Source organism: Haliotis asinina, chromosome 13, assembly GCF_037392515.1.
Source record: "Haliotis asinina isolate JCU_RB_2024 chromosome 13, JCU_Hal_asi_v2, whole genome shotgun sequence".
Lineage (NCBI taxonomy): Eukaryota > Metazoa > Mollusca > Gastropoda > Lepetellida > Haliotidae > Haliotis > Haliotis asinina.
The window spans coordinates 26,333,835-26,355,597 of record NC_090292.1 but is presented as its reverse complement, the minus strand read 5'-3'; the positions used below and the strand labels follow the sequence as shown (position 1 = coordinate 26,355,597).

Below are 21,763 nucleotides of genomic sequence, written 5' to 3'. Positions count from 1 at the left end.
CTAAACAAAACAATACCTCAACAAATTATATTTTCCCAACAAAATATATCTAAAAAACATAGTGTCTTAAAACAAACATAGTGTCTCAACAAAACACATAGAGGTTTAACAAAACATGTTGTCTCAACAAAACATAATGTATCGACAAGCATATATGGTCGAAACAAAAATATGTCTCAAGAATGGCCCAGCAACAACATCTCCATAAATGTCTCAACAATATCTCAACAAAATATTGTTTCTCAGCCAATATATCCAAAACCATGTCTCAACAAATCTCAACAATCTCTCTACAAAAATATAACATCTCAACAAAACATGTCTCAGCAATGTCTCACACAAAAATATCATGTCTCTATATTTTCTCAACAAAATGTAATGTCTCAACAAAATCTTCAAACTTCGTGCATATGAGAAGTCACAGTAGATCTGATGAGTTATTTAAGTCAGATACCTATCATTGCATTAGCTTCAGCTGGTTCGTTCGCGAATGTGGATCCCACAGTAGATCTTTCATTAAGTAAGAACTGCTGGTGTGATGTTCAGGTGAACAATGCCACGCTTTTCAAATACCCCGTCATGTCATGGTCTGGGTCGGTCTGGTACCGGTGTCTATCAAGACAAGGCCATTTGATTAGAACTGGTATTGGTGTTGAAAACCTTATTTTTGGATGCGAGGAAAAAGAAATTGATTTCCAAGGAAATTACTTTGGTTTGACAAGGCGACGGAAAAACTGGCCATGATCGTGGAGGTATTCTTATCAGCTCGGTTCACTTCAATCCCAAAGGTCTTGTCTGTTTGATGTAGACATGCTGGTGGTGGTAATACGGGAGGTAGATAACGTTTAGAGCCAGCGTCTGTGTACGGACTTGAAAACTTAAACATGACTCGGCTCGGTAATCAGTATGCTCAAATTGTAGGGCAGTGGGACAGCCAGGTGATTAAGCATTCGCTCGTCGCGCAGATGATCGAGTTTGATTTACCGGTACATTGTGTGAAGACATTGCGGTGTCCCCAACCGTGATATTGCAGGGTTATTCCTAAAAGCGACAAAAACTCACTCACTTACTCACTTGTCAGGGCTGAGGCCAGTGCTTGTAGATGGTGACACTATGATACAGAGAGAACCGGCATGACGTTGTGAATACCTGAATGCAGAACGTCAAATAGAGCATCGAGCTTCTTCTGTCAACGTCTTCCTGTAACTGATGCCCTTGTCCTCCACACCTAGAATATTAGTCAACATATGTCATATTTGGGATTTCACTTTCTCAGTAAAGCGACCTGCATTTGTGGAAGTCGCGGTGGCTGAGCGGGCTAGGCGGCTGACTTTGTGTGTTGGCGATTAGGTGCTGACTCTGAGGGTGCAGGTTCGAATCCCGGATGGGACTCAATCAAAAACAAAGTACTAGAATTTGTACTTTACTCAGAAAGTGAAACCCCAAGTACTACATATGTTGCATTTGACCACTTTCTAAATGGCATCGTGTAATCATAGGATATTATCAATTATTGGGATGTGTTCTTCTTACCTTACCCTATGTATTTGATCACACGAGGGTAGATCCAAAAGTATGTATACTAACTGTACTCTAGACGTCCAATGTTTGAAAAGCTTCCATTATTCAAAGTCATATCCAAAGTTTCACATATGTTTGTAATGTGGTCAACGAGATGTTATCCATCACAATACATTGGTGTGTAATATTTCTAACAGAGGTGCAGAAAATTAAAAACGATCTGTCACCGGTACTTGTTGGTGGAGGAGTGACTTCATTGTAATTTGAAATTCATTTTTTATGAACTTTAAATCTAAGTGTGATTCTAGGGGACTTCTCTCAGTCTCCAACACGCAACATATTTATTGCATGTTTAGTAATGCATTTATTGATGTTTGTGATGCATTTATTGTAGAATTTGCACTATTTTAGGGTAATTAGGTAAAACAAAATGGGGATCGTGAGACGGGAACATAGCAAAACCATACTGCTTGAGCTTAACAGATAATATGCGGAGAAGTAAAACAAAAACAACTGCATTTGTATCGTTTTCTTGGTGATTCTACAAACGTTTTGATCGCATAAAGTATGAAGCGTTCTCAATCGGTCGTCATTGGAATGATGGATTTAATAGTATCTGTGACCAAGTGCGATATATGAAATGATCAACCAAGGAAGGTTTCAACAACCATGATACATATTTGGTGATCTGTACTGTCTGATGACAAAAATAGATCCTCAGGTTCCACAGGCACCCATGAACGGCCACCTCCTCGTGGTGGGTGCTGGGTAACGCCAAGAGCCGTTCAAACGCCCGTGTGGACCCGGGTCAGCTAGGTCCATAGTAACCCCTTGCTGGTCGCACGGAGCGACCGAACTGGGCAACCTGTTTGCCGTGGATTGCGTGTCCGTGGAAGTTGGTAGTCTGGTGGTTGAGGGCAGTAGGAGCCTGAACTGTGTTCCTGTTGCTCAACACACCACTTCGGCCTCACTTCACCTAGACGGGTGGTAGGATCGGCCCGATTCTATCTATCGGCTGGTCACGCCAAGCCCTGTGTATGGTCTTGTATGTCATTACACAAATTTAATTTGAAAAAGGTTTACTTTTAGACTTTGCACATTTGTTTATACCACATTTTAACGATTTTTCAATATGATGTTTTGAACTTTGCCTAGAGTCTTATGCCCAGAAGACGGTGGCTCATGGGCCAGTCTGGTGGATGTGTTAGTTATAACTCTTCTGCTGGAGTATATCATCCGAGTATACTTGGTGCTGCAAGTTGGAGACCCACTTGTTTTTAGCATTGTCCCTGTGTTACTCCGTGGTGGGTGGTGGGCTCGGATGATGAACCTTGAAACACTAGCCATGGCTAACGAAACCCCTATCACCAGAAAAAAAAAACGTCCTCTTGACACAAATCCTGATAATAATGAACTAAGACCGTCAGCATCTTTTGACTAGTGGCCACGTTTTATAGTACTTGAGTCCGTTGACAAGACACCCTTGAAGTTGAACCCTTTTGCTGTTTCAAAAGGCATACAAGGCATAGCAGGAGAAGTTAAAAGCGTTAGACGTTTGCGTTCAGGTTCTCTTCTTATCGAATGCAGTAAGAGACATCAGGCAACTAACCTCCTGTCAACTAAATCATTAGTCGGCATTCCCGTATCAGTATCTGCCCAACGAACGCTTAACACCAGCAAAGGCATAGTGAGAGACCGAGACCGCCTTTTTGCTGATATGCTGGACATTGATATTGCCTCTGTAATGAAGGAACAAGGTGTGCTATATGTAAAACGTTTCACGACCCGGAAACACAATGAGATTCAACAAACAAACACCTATTTGTTTTCTTTCTCTATTCCGACTGCTCCTAAATCAATATAGGTTGGTTACTGTCATATCAAAGTGGAAACGTATATTCGAAATCCACTGAGATGTTTCAAGTGCCAAAAGTATGGGCATGGCGTAAATACTTGGACAAAGTGCTGTGACTATGTGTCCCAGTCCACCCAGCTGTCAAATGGGTACCTCGTTAGGATGAGAGAGCCACAATAAACTCGGTGCGCCTAGTGGCAGCAAGAGTTGTATACTCCCCAGGGAGTTGAGATTGAAATACGATGTGCTGTTGAGATTGCCATCCGGTGATCGAAGGAAAATACCTAGCGCCTAGAGAAATTGTCTTGCAGTTTGATTTGTGCGCTATACAAGAACACTTATAATAATAATAATAATAATACTTGCACATTGTCTGATGTGTGTGCTCGCTGTGGTGAGAAGACACACACAACAGAAGATTGTGACGGTAGAAATGTACTAACTGTTCAGGAGACCATTCTTCTTTTTCAAAAGAATGTCCAATATGGAAGAAGCAGATGGAAATAAACAAACTCAAATTCACCCAAAATATTAGTTTTTCTGAAGCAAAACAACTTGTTCAGAGATCTGAATTAAAAGAAACGTATGCTTCAGCTAAGAAATCATCTGAGGCGACGAATACAACAACCAGGTCAACTTCAGGCTGTCAAACAGATTTGACGTGGGTGAACACTATGATTCCAAACATTATCTACCAAAACTGTTGAGCCACTTCCTGGCACGTCTCAAAGTCAACCAGAATAAGATCGTGATCATAATGTGTCATCTCAGCCTACCACAAGGTCTCAGTTGTGTAACGTACAACAAATTACTAAAGGCAAAAGTAAAACTAAGTCTGATTTTTCCCAAAAACAAAGTGGCAGAGCCCCAAAAGGTTCTGAAAATAAGATTAAACTTTACAATAAATATGGATCTTTTGAGAACATGGACGTGTCCGAAAATGTCCATTCTAGGGCACACAGCTTGTCGCCCACCAAAAAAGTGCGGGGTAGATCCCCACAATGTCGTACAGTGGAATTGCAGAGCACTTAGGCATAATTATAATGAGTTACAGTTATTGGTCCAGGATTGTACGCCGTCAGCAATCTGTCTGCAGGAGACTTATTTAAAGCAGACAGATACTTTTGAGCTACGTCATTTCAATGCTTATCATTGTTTCTCACTTCAGGTGACAGAGCGACTGGAGGATCTTCAATCCTAGTCAAACAGAACGTTATCCATAGCTCAATTACACTCACTTCTAATCTCCAAGCAGTTGCCACCCGACTCACTTTACACGCTACGCTCACATTATGCTCTTTGTATGTCTCACCGTCTTCAGCTCTTCAGAGGACTGACCTTCAAACCCTATGCGATCAACTCCCCAAACCGTGTATTTTTATGGAAGACTTGAATGGCCACAACCCATTGTACATTGTGGTACAAGTACTAATACTAAAGGTAAAGTATTGGAAGAGTTCTGTTCAGATAACCGAGAACATATGCAGCTCTTGATGTATCAATTACAGATCCTGAACTATTGGGTGAATTTGAATGGTCAGTGCATGATGACCTTTGTGGGAGTGACCATTTTCCAACGGTCATAACACCTGTAAACCCATCTGATACTACCCCATCTTTGAGATGGAACTTTAGAAAAGCTAACTGGAACTTATATCGAACTTCGTGTTCTAAAAGACTTAAACCTGAACTTCTTACAGAGGTTCCTGATACCACAAAGAATTTCTCTGATGAACTGAATTCCATAACTGACGAGTGTATCCCTAAATCTTCTGCAGTTCCACACATACGAAAACCATAGTTTACCGATGAGTGCAAACAGGCTAGGAAAGCACGGAAGAAAACTGAACGATATTTCCGTCACCATCCCATGGTCCATTACTTGAGTAATTTCAAGATTTAATGCGAAGGCACGGCGTACTTTCAAGCACAGTAAGCGCCAATCGTAGAGCAATTATATGTCATAAACTCCCGAACACCGATATCAAAGGTATGGAATATGATCCAGAAAATAAAAGATAAGGCCTCTCAAACTAGCATAAAACATCTCAAAGCCGGAGACGAATTATTAACTAGTGAATCTGATATTGCAAAAACCTTGGAGAAACTTTAGCTAAACACTCTTCCTCATCGAATTATGTACCTCAATTCCCAAAATATAAAAAGCAACCGGAAACGAAAACTATTCATTTTAAGTCAGACAATGGGGAAGACTACATTGAAATGTTTTCTATTCGTGAGCTCACGATACTGCTACAGGAGCTGATAACGTACATTATCAGCTTCTGAAACACTTACTGGAATCACATTTACAGACTCTCTTAAACATTTTTGATGATATTTGGACCTCTGGAAACTTTCCTTCTTCATGGTGTGATGCTATAGTGGTCCCTATCCCTAAACCTGGACGCGATGATACCTATCCTTTGAACTATCGACCTATTTCCCTTACCAGCTGCGTTTGCAATACCACAGAATTAATAAACAAAATGCAGTGTCTATCTTTTTTGATCCAGAAAAAACATATGAAACAACCTGGAAATATGGCATTTTAAGAGATTTACATGACTTTTGATTACGAGGTCGTTTATATCCAACTTTTTACATGACAGACAGTTTCAAGTCCGAGTGGGTTCTACACTGTCTGATCATTACAATCAGAATGAGGGTGTCCTACTGGGCAGCATTTTGTCTGTCACCTTCTTTAGCATCAAGATTAATAGTTTATCAAAGGTTTCAACCGATTCAGTTGATGGATCGTTATTTGTGGATGATTTTAATATTTCTTGTCGTGGGAGAAACATGAATACTATTGAACGACAACTGCAGTTATGCTTAAACAAAATAAATAATTGTGCTCCAGTGAGTCAAACCCTGCATATAACTGTGTTTTCAATCATCTGTATGAGGAGTTATACAACAGGCAATCATCTCTTGTTCCGCCTCTTGGTTTAAGAATAAAACCATTTATTTCTGCTGCCAGTATTGAGCCGGACAATATAGCCCCTTCCCGTCTTCTTTCTTCTCCCCCTTGGCAATTGGTTTGGCCCCAAGTGGACCTAACATTTAAAAAAATCAGAAACGAATGAATTACAATGTATACAAGAATATAATCAATTAAAACATAGATATAGCAATTATAAATCCTTATTTACAGATGTGTCCAAGGGCGGTGGCGTAGTGGCTTGTACCACTGTCACTGGATCCAGAACACTATCTTCTAGATTACCGGATAATAGCTCTATTTTCATTGCTGAAGCAAATCACCATATTAACAGCTCTTAAATGTATTAAACAACACCCTAAACATACGCAGTATATACTCATTTCAGACTCTCTTTCTTGCCTTCAAGCTATTAAAATATTTCATGCAAGCATCCACGTTTAGTTGAAATTATTGAATTGTATAATAATCTTGCTACTGGCCAATACGACATCGTCTTTTGTTGGTTACCCAGCCACGTAGGCATTTCCGGTAACGCAATGGCCGATCTTGCTGCCAAGGCAGCACTCAACAAATCTGTGACACCACTTCCTATTCCATATGCTGATGCAGAAGAAGTGGGGCACCCAAGTAGGTATAAATGAATTACATGAAATAACATCGTATATTGTTTACACCTACTTGGGCCGTCAGTCCAGATTTGCAGAGGTTATTTTACGACGGTGTCGTATTGGCCATACACGATATACTCATGAATACCTATTGAAAGGTGAGGATCCTCTATTCTATATCCCATGTGATGAGAGAGTCACGGTCAAACATATCCTGCTTGACTATTTTGAATTCTCCATCACAAGGGATAAATATTTCCATGTCAAAACTATCAAGGATATTTTTACAACTGTTAGCATTTAATCATTGTTTTTTAAAGGAAATCGATTTCATGGTTGAAGTTTGAGCACTATGGTTCTGTAAATAGATATATTTTAATAATTGGTAGACTAAGTTTAGATTCGTAACTAGAATTGTTAGTGGCTGTACCCTCAAAGGAGGTTGAAGTACTGTAAAATTATTGTCCTCCTGAGAGGGTACGTAAGTCCACAAACATTCAAAGTAAATTCTAAATGGCCAGGTTTTTAATCGTAGAATAAGTGTCTTTTTATTGTATAGCTAGATTTCCCAAACTGCTGACGGCTGAGGGGATGATGTAAATCCAGCTAGGGTCCATGCAGGTAGCAAAGGTACTGTAAGTCCCCACTGTCCCTAGTATGGTGATCTACCTTCAGTTGTTTACAATCTATAGCCCATTTTTATATTGTATTGTCCTCTATAGAAAAATTGTTTTAGGTGTAGTTACTAGTTTTACATTCTTTTCTGTGATATTCTAGTTGTTTTACTGTCCTTTGTTGATACACTTTATAATACACATGTATTCCATTTCAGTGTTTTGTTCCCGTCACGATATGGCTGAAATATTGCCGATGTGACGTTAAATATTAACTCACTCACTCACCCAAGTTCCACACGTATGTTGTATTACCTTGGTTTCCAAAGAGGAAGGACTTCTAATGAAATAGGCTGGCATTTTGGTCTGCGTCTCTGCGATTAATAATAATAGTAAGAGTATTTACATAGCGCTGACTTCCACCACACAAAGGCAATGCTCAAGCGCTGACAAGTCACAGTTCATATGCACAAGATAATCCATGGGTTTATGAAACATATTTTTGAAACAGGTATGTTTTGAGTCTCTTTTTGAAGAGTGGCAGAGTTGGCACTAGTTTTAGATGAAGGGGCAGGGTGTTCCATAGGGGAGCAGCTGCACACTGAAAGGCCTCTTCACCAAATGATTTGAGTTTATAAGAAGGCACGGACAGGAGAACTGATCACACGAGCGGAGAGTTCTGGAAGGAGTGTACAGTGTCGTGAGATCTTGAAGACAGAGCTCGAGAGTTCCCATGTGAATTGCTTGATAAGTGAGAATCAGTGTTTTGAATTTGATACGTTCAGGAATATGAAGCCAATGGAGAGATCGCAGAATGGGACAGACCCGGTGATATAATACGGGCAGCAATGTTCTGAATCTTTTGTAACTTACAGATCAATTCATTTGAAACTCCAAAACAATAAACTGTTCTGGGCGTGAGAGGACTAAAGGTCTCATGAGACATGCTGTTTCTCAAATGGAAGTAGCAGCATGAACATAACTGGGAAACTTGAGTTTTAGCAATATTCCTGCTATATCACGGCACGGGTCACCAGATATGGGCTTCACACATTGTACATAGACGGAAAATCAAACCTGTTCTTTCGGCGTAACGAGAGATCGCTTTACCAACAAGGCAACTCCCCTATAATGTGACAATTCAGATGTTGTGGCAGTAGATTTGAATAAAGTGTATTTAAATGTGTATTACATTGTTCATTTGTGAATCCATTGCTTGTCGGAACAGTGGCTTATTGTGGGTCTGATGATGATGATGATGATGATGATGATCATGATTTGATGATGGAAATGTAGGACCAGACGTACTGTCCTCGTGATGTAGAGAGAACACAGCTTTTAGGAATGTAGGGTAGTCTGTGCGTTCTCTTGTTATCTTGCTCTGATCATGTGGATCGATTCTCTTCCATCTTGAATTTGAGTATGATAGTGGTTTTAGCGTTCCCTTGGTAACATGTCCCGATAATATCAATCGCCTCACGCAGTCACTGAAAACAACTCAAACTCACTCATTCAGCATATGTGCCTCTATCCTAGATAACTGTACCTTATTAGTGTGAATAATGGTAGAATTTGAAGGACCTGTGATATAGAATTGTGAGTGTGAATGAGTGAGTTAAAAGTTTAATTCACAGCGGCAATATTTCAGTCATGTCGTGACGACAAAAAGTCATATACTGACAATAAATATAATATTTTTAAAAAAAAAAACCCAAACAATATAGCCGTCAGCGAGGGACAGTACAGCAATTAGATTATCGTAAATTAATCCAATTGATTTGTGTTCGGTATAAAATGCTTAATCATTTCCAAACAATACAATTATTAAATCGGGTTATAGATCGTGAGCAACCGAAGGCAGATCGCCATGCTGGGAACAATATACAGTGCTCTTACTACCTGCATGGACCCTGGTTGGATTTACACCATCCACACACCATTTATCGATAAATTAAAATAACAAACATTCTGCCATTAAAACTCTGGCAATGATCAAAATAATTCCGGAGGGCATTTATTTTGCGCAACTTCAACCTTCCTTGACCGCTCATATGAAACAGGTTTGCCTCGATCATTAAACTGTAACACATTATATCGTCAGTATTGTACTTGTAGATCCATGTTATGTTTTGCACCCAGGTCATGTGTACATCACTATGTATCGTTATTGTTAAAACTATTGTGTCGTTGTTAGTGAGCGCCATTGACATAAGAATGTTTTATGCTTGTTTGCCATACTATCTTGATCACATGAATACATAAGATCAAAACAAACCAGTGATGCTCGTATCGAATACACATCCAACACTAATACTTTTAAAATGATTAACAAGCAATATTCCCACCCAACCTCGCATCCCGAAATACACGGACATTTCTTCCCTTAAACAGGCATAAAAGTCATTTCAGTTTATCTTTGTCCAGATCTAAAAGTTACAATGCCGTTATTTCTCTGGAATGGTATGGGTATAAAGTAACCATCCCTAACACTTTCATACTTATTAACTCACAGTATTCCGATCCAACCCCTCACCCTCTATAAATACATTGACATTTCCTTGCCTTAAACGCACCAAGAAGTCATTTGATTCTGAAATCTACAGTGCCGTTAACTCACATGAAAGTTATAGGCATAAAAATACTCTCGTTCGGTCATTACTGATTTTCTTTGCGTGTGAGAAGTAGATCCCCACCGTAGCGCGAATATACTCCTGCCCATGTTGAGGAAGTGTGACATTTACACAGTTCTCCAGGCTTTGAAAGCAGGGTTCTCCAAACACAAGACGGAATTGAATGGAAGCGCTACTTATCTGCCCTGGAGTGAAACAGGCCACGTGAACAAACCGGAAAAAGATGTTTACCCACCCACTGACATAAATGCCCTGTAATTCCGTGTAAGTAAAATCTACAATTATCTACTGTTTTGTATCTCATGTCCTTCTAGGGACCGCCAACACGGTGAGATAGATACAGCGCGAATAGAATATGGATGTAAAACTAGTCACTTTATACCTAAGGGCTTCGAGAAACCGGAAAACGAAGTTTATCTATCCACTGACATAACTACCTTGCAATTCCATCTGATTTAAGTCCGTAATTACGGGAGAGTTTTGATTTGTTGTCCTTCCAGGGCCCGCCCACGTGGTCGAAAAGAGAGAGCTTCTTCCTGGAATGCTGGAGGTGGTTCTATATATGGGCCCACATGCACAAAGCGATCTTAACGCCACGACTATCTTAGCCTGTGTTGGAGAATGGGTGTTACTATCATTGTAGCGCTACGATCGCTTTGTGCAAGTGAGCCCTGGTCATTTTGTACTGAAGGATTCTTAGAAAGCAGAAAACGAAGTATAACCATCCACTGTTTTGAATTCCGTATAATTATGCAAGTCTCTGTATTAAATGTCCTACGTGATCATGTTGAAGACCAATTCTGACCCCGATCTTCACGCATTCCTGACTAGTATAGGCATGTATACACAAGTACATGCGAGTCCATATATGTAATGGGTAGCGGGGGGATACGCAATACCGGCATTGTATTTTACGAGGAATTTCAATCTCTATTTGTGATTCTAAAGACACAGAATCTGTCCCACTCCCGTGGAATCCGTGGGGTAGCCTAGCCGCGTTTTATCTCCACATGAGTACAATGTCAGAAGCCCACTTCTGATTCCCCCTTTGGCATGGATGAAAACGTCGAAAAAGCTCACTCACTAACTCATGGAATCAGTCTTCTGTTCGCATGGCGGCGCTCAGGCTCTGTCTTTGATTAATCGATTTTGTTTCTTGTACTTGAAATTTCAACCGATGTTTTATAAGAGCCGGTTGAATGGACCGGAACATAGATAAGCTGACACGATCAATGGCTGGTCTGGTCCAGAATCGGTTGCTTTTGACACACCTTTATACAACCGAAATTTTGCTGAGCGCGTAAGCCATATGCGCAACGTCTCTAATTGCTCTCTTTCAACTGAACTTATGTTCATCATGTCAATCACTCGTTTCTAAATCTGACTTTGAACACAAATTGAATTTCGAATATGACGTCCAATAAGGTGCATCCTCTCATTCCGAAAGTTCCGTAACTCAAAGGAACAAAAAGAAATAATTTAATAGCGGAGAAGAAAAAAATATATCCAAAGCGTATTAACGTCTTTAAATATGCTTTACAGTAATTAGATGCATAGAGCGTATTGTTGCTCTTCCACGATTTCTTTAGATGTATTTTAAACAGCTTATCTGCTTTTTCGATGAACATCTACAGTTTGCGTGATTACCTATCGAGGATGTCGTTTGCACACTCTAACCTTCACTTGTAGGAGGCCTGTAATCCTCCTCAAGCGGGTTTCTGTAAATGTCTGTGATTTGAACAGTGTCGTGAATCGATGTTGTATTGACCACGCCATGTTGGATTTTTCACCTCGCTACTCTCAAAGCGTCATGTCTGTTTGAATGTCAGCTCCGAGTCAATTAAAACTTCATTCCATCGCCATTATGTCAATTTACATTGGCTGCAAAACATTGATTCTTTGCCTGGACGTTGTTGAAAATGTGGCTCTCGCGAAATCTCGTTTCGAACGCGATCCGATGAGATGCGGTGTGGGTGTTGTTTTTTCTCCTGTTGGAATGTTTTGCTTTCTTCACCAAACTGAATACTTTTACAGAATGGTATTCGGCACTCCGTGTCTGATTGGGTAGACAGGGTAGGTGACCGAATTTATGGACGCCACTGGAATATTGTTGGGTCCTTCTTTAAATAATAAACAAATATAGACCACTCGAGTACACTCAAAGATTAAGATAACTGTTTCTACCTCCTCCACTCCTCCATTCCCCCATCCCCCTGCTGCTAATGCTTTTACTACTCGCCATGATTCGGATTAAAAGTGACCGTCAAGAACCCATGCTTGTAAGGGGCGAGTTGCGGGATCGGGATGGTCAGCATCGCTGTCTTGGTTGGCACGTGTCATTGTGACCCAACTACATAGCTCGATGCTCATGCTGCTGATCTCTAGACTGTCTAGTACAGGCTCGAGTATGTACATATAGGCACCATATAGTTACATCATTGGTAAATGCGACTTTAAACATCAAACAAACAGAGATATGCATGTACGCATATGCTAAAACCTTATTTCAAGTCCCTTCGGAGTGAGTGAGTTTTTTCTCTTTGTACCCATCGAATCCATGAAGAGTGTACGATTAGCCCACCAGACTGCCTCACTTCTCCGAATTTCCTTAGAAGGCTATCAAGTTACTCTGAGGGTCTCTTTGGTGAATGTTTCCATACACACTGAAGTATCCGATTTTAAGAAGGAATTATTTGCCCCAGTTGAAACAATTCGCTCGCCCATTCGGACTGATTAATCATCTTAAGCTATGGTCGCTTCAGGGACGAGTCTCTTTGCAGGCTTCGAAAACGGTCGAGTGTTGACGGATGGGGTCGATTAGTGACGTATGGAGCCGAGTGGTGACGGATGTCTACAGCTACAGCGATTGACCGGCATTACCCTAGAGAATAGCATTCTACTTCATCAAAGAAGATTTGTGATGATAATTCGGGGTGAGATTTCGATGACCATGGTAATTACAGAGCGAGATGCATTTCTGAGCTCGTTATACATGCCACATTGACCATACTCTCGTCCATCACGAGATGTCGCGAGAACGGAATAGGAGATTCGCGTGAGCTGAGCGATTAATGCGAACCATTTGTATTCGCTATTCACAGTCTGTACACAGTAGTCATATTTCACCGACATTTTATCCTTTAAACCGTTTTTTGCAACTAAGATCTTGATTTCATATGATCGACATTAATATCAAGCATGTAATCATGGAAATAAGTTGATTTAGATGCTAACCAATATTCAGGCACCAAAGACTGCTTTGCACGGCAAGTGGCCCCATACCGAGCAAGAGGGTGTTTAATGTTTAATGTTTGGAAGAACTAATGGTGTAGCAACTGTGTGATTGAGGACGGACTTTAATACCTTGTGTTGATTGTTTGGAGTCATATCTAACAGTATGTCCACTATACTATTCAAAAAAAGAAACGCATAACTCAGAAATAACGAAGCACATAACACACGTGGTCTCACCTTCGGCAAGTGAGTTTGTTCAAAGTTGCCTCAGTTCACCCAGCAGAAAGTGGGTACCCGATGGAATAAGTCATGCAAACACTAACCTTCTAGCGCCTACCAGACAGACTGGGTTAATCGGTGTAATAATAATCAGATTGTTTGGGCACGACGTCGGATTTCCTGTCTCTCAGTCCAATCTCTCTCAACTTGTTCCTTACAGTTTAACCGGATATCCCTTTAAGTCCAGGCATCCTGGCTACTGTGCTCTCACCCGTGGCAGTACCCGGAGGTACCTATCTCAAGCTTCCAGTGGTGATTGAAGGTCTGTCCCTTACAGGGACGATTATTGATTGTAGTGAGCTGCTCGTGGTTAAATTAACTTTCACAGGCCTGGCAGTAGAACATTTTTAATCCCCAGTGTGCATTCTTTCAATTTTGTATGTCGCAGAGTCAAGACGTTGCGCAGTGATTTGACCTGGAAACTCTATCAAAACGAATGGCGATTTCCGAAAATAGTCTGGATTGTATAGCTGGACAATGCATGCTCCTAGCTGCACAATTTAAACTAGGAGGTGATTTTTGTTGCATTGTGGTGATGTCATTATTTTTAGTTAAATCCGTGTAAGAAATCTCATCAAAGGTATTTGTGCGTGCGTGCGTGCGTGCGTACTTGCGTGTGGAGAGACTGGGGTATACCGGTAATAAAATAGGTCTGTAGAAGAAGCCAATCATGACTAGGGGGCGAGTCGGTCGAGGTAGGGGAGGCAGTGTTTGGAGTAGTTTCGAAATGTTGCTAGTCACTCGGGATATCTATCATATGATACCTATGACGAATATTATTATTATCATAATTTTGCATGATTTTTAAAGTGCATTATAGCCTAACAAGTCGGAGAGAGGAATATATTTATAACTGACCCCAAGAAAAGTCATTCGGGGCTCTTTAACTGTGGAGATTTCCTGGCCCAACTGGATTATCACTAGTCACGGGCTAGTGGGGCCCCATTTTGGAGGATGGTGGTTGATGGGAGGTTAAATTGCTGATAAAATGGGTCTGTAGAGGAGGCTGTAGCCAGTCATGTCCACGTGTCATTGCGACAAACCACCTACCTGACGTGTCTCATTAACCTGTTCAGACAATGACCTACTTTTCAGCCGATCCGAAGTTTCTCGTGTGAAAGTGAAAATAGACATCATAAACAAATCTGGTTACACTGAATTCCAATTTCTTTTTTCATACGAAAATAGGATTTTCAAACGAATTTTAATTTTAAACTTTAACAACACTTTACTGCTATATTTTATGTTAAGGTTTAGGTCGCATACTTAACAAAGACATCACAGACTGCCCCTGTTTGATGAGGGCGTAAAATGATTCACAATGCATCTGGTTCACTGGTTACACCTGTTATGTGTTTTCTACGCTTATTCGGTGTAGTACTGTAGCGCACAATGAGATTGATTTAATATTAATTCCGTACCAGATCGCCAAAAGTTTCTAGCAGCAGAGCCTCGTTTTGAGATTTCCACCATTTCCAGGTTTCCATTTATCAGAGCCCGCTGTGCGACGTTTTTGAAGGGATTAGAAGGAGAGTAGTGTTGTTGCATACATGTGCGTAGACGTTTCAGGTCATACCGAGCAATATTTATGTATCCAGTCACATGAATTAGTCTAAAAATTCTAGACTGGTCATCGCACTAAGTTGTGCAGTAGGACAGAACCCACTAAACAGGAAACGAGATCGTTGTGTAATCAATGTTTTGACTTGGCAAACAGTACATCGATTACTCCAAGCAATTATCCATATAACAGCATGACAAAAAAAAAACTGTTTTCGCATTTACGTCCATTTCTTTCCACGCGTCTTACACCAACTAAACAATGTATTTCTCTTAATTGGCATACTTTATCAAACTGTAGATCAAATCGATTAGGGCTCCGCAATTAGCTGTGCAGAGTTGTGTCCCTTGAGGCACACGGGGAAGGCAATTCACGCTGATTGTGTTTATTGGTTTGTCGGCATTATCCTCGTGGGCTTAATGAAAGCAGAACATACTTAAGACCTGCACCACTCCACGTTTAAATGATACCCCATGATACAACTGAAAGAATCTAGTTCAAACACGCCGCGTTATAACTGAAGTACCCCTGAATACACCGTTACACCTACCTAATTCCATATAGTGGTTAATTAAGTGAGTGAGTGAGTATGGTTGCAAGCCGTCTTTAGCAATATTCCACTATTATTACGACGGGGGCTCTAGAAATGGGCTCCCCAAAAGTGGGGTACCGAAAGCGTGTCTTCAGCTTGACGATTGAGCTCCTTATCCACTTTTCTACCTACCTACCTTCTACCTTTCTACCTACCTACCTAGCTACCTACCCACCCACCCCCACCCCACCCCACCCACACACACACATACATACATACATACATACATACATACATACATACATACATACATACATACATACATACATACATACATACATACATACAGTTGCTGTTGTGTGGATATGAGCGCTTACGGGTACCCATTCACAGCTGGGTGGACTGGGACAGGTAGTCACAGATCCATGTCTTCAGAAACCCATGCTTGTCGTAAGAGGCCACAAACGGCATAGGGTGATCAGACTCGTTGACTCGTGGTCAGACTTCATTGACACATGTCATTGCGTCCCAACTGCGTTCATTGGTATCCATGTTGTTGACTACTGGATTATCTATTCCAGACTCAATTATTTACAACCACCGACATACAGCTGTAAAATAACTGAGTGTGATGTTAAATTCCACACAAATCGAGGCCTTCAAACACCTTCTTGCAAAGAAGCAAAGAAAACAGCGGAACGATTCAGCTCAAGACGGACGTATATAATGTCCCGGACTTGTTATTTTGAAATATGTGATTTCCTTTTCTGATTGACGTAAAGGAGAATATTAATTTCCCCAAGTACTCACGCCATGCATATTTCGTTAAGATTCACTTTCATCCTGTGTTGTTTGCCACTCCATCTAATATAAAGTCTTAGCAAATAAAAGCCTTCCCATCACTTGCTTTGAAAAATCAATACACCACAGCGCCATAGGCCACAAACCGGCACATGTTTACGACATTCTAGAAATTTGCATCAGTTGTCGCGAAGGTACCCCAGCAGCCTCGGGACAGTACTCCAGTGGTCATTAGGTTTGGTGGGCTAGGACCTTGAATGAATATTTCATAAGTCGCTTTATCCGAGTGATTTGCATCTAAATGTGTGATTAATTCTCCCTTCTTGCTGTGGGCAAGGCGTTAGAGTCTCGCAGATGGCTGTAACAAGCGAGGTAGACCCGAGAACAGGACTCTATTAGCCTGTCCTGGAGTCTCTCACAAAGAAAATTATCACCGAAGTTGAAGAAAACATTTAGCTGAAAAGACGTATTTTTTTTATTGATCTACCGTGTCCCTATGTAGCAGTGCGGTGTCTGATTGAAGGTAATTACATTTCGACAGAAAATCCACACTTAAAGGGGTTTTGAATATCGCTTCTTGTAATTTGCAGTTTTGTGAAATACCAACTGATCAAATGCTTCATTTAATACACTTCTTATCACCGCTGTTTTGAATTCTTGAGTATCTGGACGTATGTGTGTGTTTTCTGTCCTGTGAGCTTGATTTCAAATGATATCTTTGGGATAAGATAAAACGGGAGTTGTGAATATAGTCTGTAGATATTTGCAGTTTGAGGAAATATCTGCTAATCAAATGCTTCGTTCAGTACCCATGACATCACCACTGTTTTGACGTTTTACTTACATGGATGTATATGTATGTGGTCCGTACTGTGAGCCTGGTTTCAAATCATATTTTTGAGATATAGTAAAACGGGGTTTTACCCGTTGCTTTCAAGATCACTGCTCTGATACAGCAATGTGAAGGTACATGTATATGTGTCTACTTCAACAATGCTGGTTTCATACCATGATGCAGTTTCATGTTGATGGTGATGGTCTTTTTGGATAATATTTGGCAAAAAATAGGGTGTTTGGCAAAAATAGGGTGTTTGGCAAAAATAAGGTGGTAATTTGATGGAAGCTTAGAGCGCCGAGAACGCATTTTTACACTGAGGACGAATGACACTCTCTTTTCAGTTGGTGAACCATACAAACAGCCAACAGTTTCACTTAAACAGATCATTATGTGTTTGTCTTTAGATATTTTCATATTGTGTATATCAGTTTCATTTTGACCCCTGTATTTCCATTGTCCTTTCAGGTGAAGGACGGGACTCATGGCTGAATTACTCGCCCGCAGTTGCACCCTCACATCGAGGATAACTTCTGGTCCGCCTGTTTCGGAATGAGGTCATGTGTAGCGCCCTTTTGGAATGCGTCCGTTTCGACGCCGGCGGAAAGCCGCATTCTTTCTGACTCTCGTTGCTTCCGGGTTTTTGGTCTTCCTGCACAGCCAGCGGTCGACACTGTCCGGTGACGTCATGACTGGAAATGACGTCAAACACACAGATGGCCGACAGGTGCTCTCAGGACATAAAGGACAAACAGTGTTCAAGGACTTGGTGACAAAGAGCCTACGTACTCACCAACAAATACCCAAACCCGAAGTCACTGAAGTCTCCCATAATGCATCACTTCTCAACTGTAACGAAAGTAGGAATGCTACTGAACTATTCAAGAAGACACACACCATGACGATTCATGGAGGCGGTCGCCTTGGTAATGCAATGTTCCAGTATGCTTCTCTTGTTGGTATTAGTAGTCTCCATGGTTACACAGCAACAATAGCAAGCTCACACTTTCTGAGACGAATTTTCAAACTCACTGCCCCGGCAACCAAAACCTCAAAGACACAAACAAAACCAAAGAGAGAGAAAAGTCCTGGGGTGTATGACAAAAGTGTACAAGATCTGCCTCACAGTGTTAATTGGTCGTTAGTGGGGTACTACCAGTCGTGGAAGTATTTCGGAAATATTTCGGAAAAAATACGGCAAGAATTCACTTTTCAAGACGAAGTCATCAAAGACATGTTGAAAGAAGCGCCAGTTCTTGCCAACTGGACTCGAATAACAGTCGGTGTCCATGTACGACGAGGTGACATGGCGTCCAAATATGAACGAGACAGAGGCTACAACGTTGCCGATTACGGATTTCTCAACAGGTCAATGAATTACTTCCGGAAGAAGTATGAGGACCCGTTGTTTATTGTGTGCTCGGACAGTGTGATGTGGTGTAAAGATAACCTCATGGCGGACGACACGATATTTACGAATGGACGTCGGGAGGTGGATTTGGCTATTTTGGCTCACTGTGATCATAATATTGTAACATCCGGGTCATTCGGATGGTGGGGTGCCTGGTTGGCTGGAGGTGACGTTGTATATTTCAAAAATTTCCCTCGAGAAAAGACTTGGCTTGACCGTCAGTACAAGAAGGAGGACTATTACCCACCAGAATGGGTGGGCATGCAGTAAACCACCGTGTTGTGTAAACCAAAGACATGACTGTGGTGTACGTTTGAGCAGGTGTCCTGGGTGCCAAGCCAACTACTCGCAAAAACTGTCTAGGCAAGGGAGTTACCATCACCTAAGCGCTAAAATCTCTTTGTACAAGGGAGCCGAGGCCACAAAGCGATCTCACGATGTTAAATGTTAATGTCAAGTATGCACTAAAATCGCTTGAAGTAATGGCAGCCCTTTGCCACAAAGAGATTCCACGATGTTCGTAAGTTAACGGCACTGTTTATGAATTACGATCACGTATGCGCTAAATCGCTTGACGTAACGGCACCCCCTTGCCACAAAGAGATTCCACGATGTTCGTAAGTTAACGGCACTGTTTATGAATTACGATCACGTATGCGCTAAATCGCTTAACGTAATGGCACCCCCTTGCCACAAAGAGATTCCACGATGTTCGTAAATTAACGGTAATTTTTATGATTTACGATCACGAAGCGGATAAAATCGCATAATATTACGGCACCCCCTTGCCACAAAGAGATCCCAAGATGTTTGAAAGTCAACGTTAACGTTTCGTATTTACGAATTGCTTCACATTACGGTCACAAAGAAATCCCACGATGTTCGTAAGTCAGCGTTACCGTTTCTTATTTACGATCACGTATGCGCTAAAATTGCTTAACATTACGGTACCCCCTTGCCACAAAGAGATCCCAAGATGTTCGTAAGTCAACGTTACCGTTTCTGATTTACGATCACGTATGCGCTAAAATTGCTTAACATTACGGCACTCCCTTGCCACAAAGAAACCCACGGTGTTCGTAAGTCAACGTTAATGTTTATCATTTACGACCACTTTAGTACTGAGATTGCTTTGTGAAAATTACCCTGGATTTGAGATTAGGCTTCCTAAATGAAATAAGTTCTCAGCCATGATTCCAATTCAACAGTTCCGATCTTGATGTTATAAATTAGCTTTCCTTTTTACATTTCTGTTCTGACTCACTTTTAGATTTTCTTTTGCACACCGTTATATGAGATCGGTCTTACTTGTAGCAATGGGTGAGGTGATTTTACAAGGTTTTCAAGCATTTAAAACTTAAGATGCCATTGGTACCTATACACAGAGGAATTCGGAGGATGAATGGAGTTAATATCCTATATGACATAGTTAAGGAAATACAGCATTACGATAGTTCAAATCAGGTTTTTGCTATGAATTGTGGAAGTCAGATATCTATAGCTACGACGCACATTATATTTTTCTTGATTACATTAGTGTTTTCGATGAAAGGAAAAACGTGGTTCGATTCTGTACAACCCGTGAAGGTCATGTTCCTGCCTTGCTATTGCTGGAATATATACTCTTCAAACAAAGCAGGGGAACTGTACTTTCAATGTACGATTGTCGAAATTGGGATTGAATCAACAAATGAGATTGAATCAATGTTGATATAACAATAATGGATGTTTTGAGAATGCATCACCATTCATTTCATTCAAAGCAAAGATGTTCGTACAGTTATCCCCCTTGTTAGGTGACCGGAGTATGACATGAAAATTTCTAGTTTACAATTTTCAGTCAGTATTTTCACCCTGAAAACCCTAACCATACACAGATGCTAGAAAAGTATAGGAAAAAATGGTCTACAGTGATTTATCGACCTGCCTGAAAAACGTCAAGATCCATAATGACACCACGTGCACGTGTAGGAGGCTCCCATGTTGTGCACGTGCTTCCCATGCATTGTGTTTCCGTGTGGTGATAATGTGAAATGATGCTGCATACACAAGATGAATGTCATTGTAACGTTCCTCAATGGGTTTTCTTTATACCAGCCTACAAAGTTCAGGTTCCCCTCCTTTGTTGAAGAGTATGAAATAGCGGCGTTCACTCACTCAGTGCTGAGAATAATGACTGTATGTGCTTGAGGAACGCTGACATATTCAGCAACTGTTTACAGGGTAGCCTAGTACTTTCGAAATGCTCACTCGTCACGCCCGGGTTTGATTCTCCACATGGATACAACACTGGAATACAACACCGCTACTAGCGGCGTAAAACCAAACGTACACCCACTCACCAACGTGCAGTAAACAGAACAGCTATAATTTATGTATTAGTAGGGCTTGCCTAACCATTAAAGACCCGAAACGAGGGGTAGGACAAGGATGAAGGTGTTCGCTTTTTAACAAGAAGATCGAGGTTTGAATCAGCACTTAATAATTGTCAGAAATGCACCCTTAGTTCTATATCACTATTAGTGTGTGGACCAATGTGTGTATACTCTCAGCCACATTATAATAATCATACTCTGGACCTGCAGTTTATATAACTAGGACCAAGGCTCGATAAACTCGCAAGAAATCGACCATCAGACCAATGACTGCTCAACCAACGCTGCCATGTGCGCTGTGGACATCAAACAATGACAGACTATTTAAAATACATTCCTGGTGTCCATTGCTGAAGTTTAATCCTAAAGTAATGTCGTAAAATATATATGATGAAATCACCGATTCTTTAGAAGAGCTTATGAAGTGTTGTTTAATTCAAAATCGGTTCTTTTATTATGCAATATTAGTTGTTTGGCTTTGAAAGAAGTCGACTGTCGTAATGGGATATTTTAGGATGTACATGATATATTTCATTAATAAATTTACTTATCTAAAATAA

General features: G+C 40.8%; 2 protein-coding genes across 2 annotated transcripts in view; both read left to right on the top strand.

The window, feature by feature from the left end:
* Window positions 1-17,947, top strand: part of LOC137259474 (acrosomal protein SP-10-like) — a 27,041-nt gene extending 9,094 nt beyond the window's left edge. Inside the window, exon 2 of the mRNA XM_067797122.1 lies at window positions 17,886-17,947. Coding sequence (XP_067653223.1) covers window positions 17,886-17,947 — 62 coding nt within the window. The remainder of the gene's footprint in view (window positions 1-17,885) is intronic.
* The window catches only part of LOC137260176 (galactoside alpha-(1,2)-fucosyltransferase 1-like), a 57,650-nt gene extending 35,887 nt beyond the window's left edge, over window positions 1-21,763 (top strand). Inside the window, exon 2 of the mRNA XM_067797869.1 lies at window positions 17,886-21,763. Coding sequence (XP_067653970.1) covers window positions 17,998-19,098 — 1,101 coding nt within the window. The 5' untranslated portion in view covers window positions 17,886-17,997 and the 3' untranslated portion in view covers window positions 19,099-21,763. The remainder of the gene's footprint in view (window positions 1-17,885) is intronic.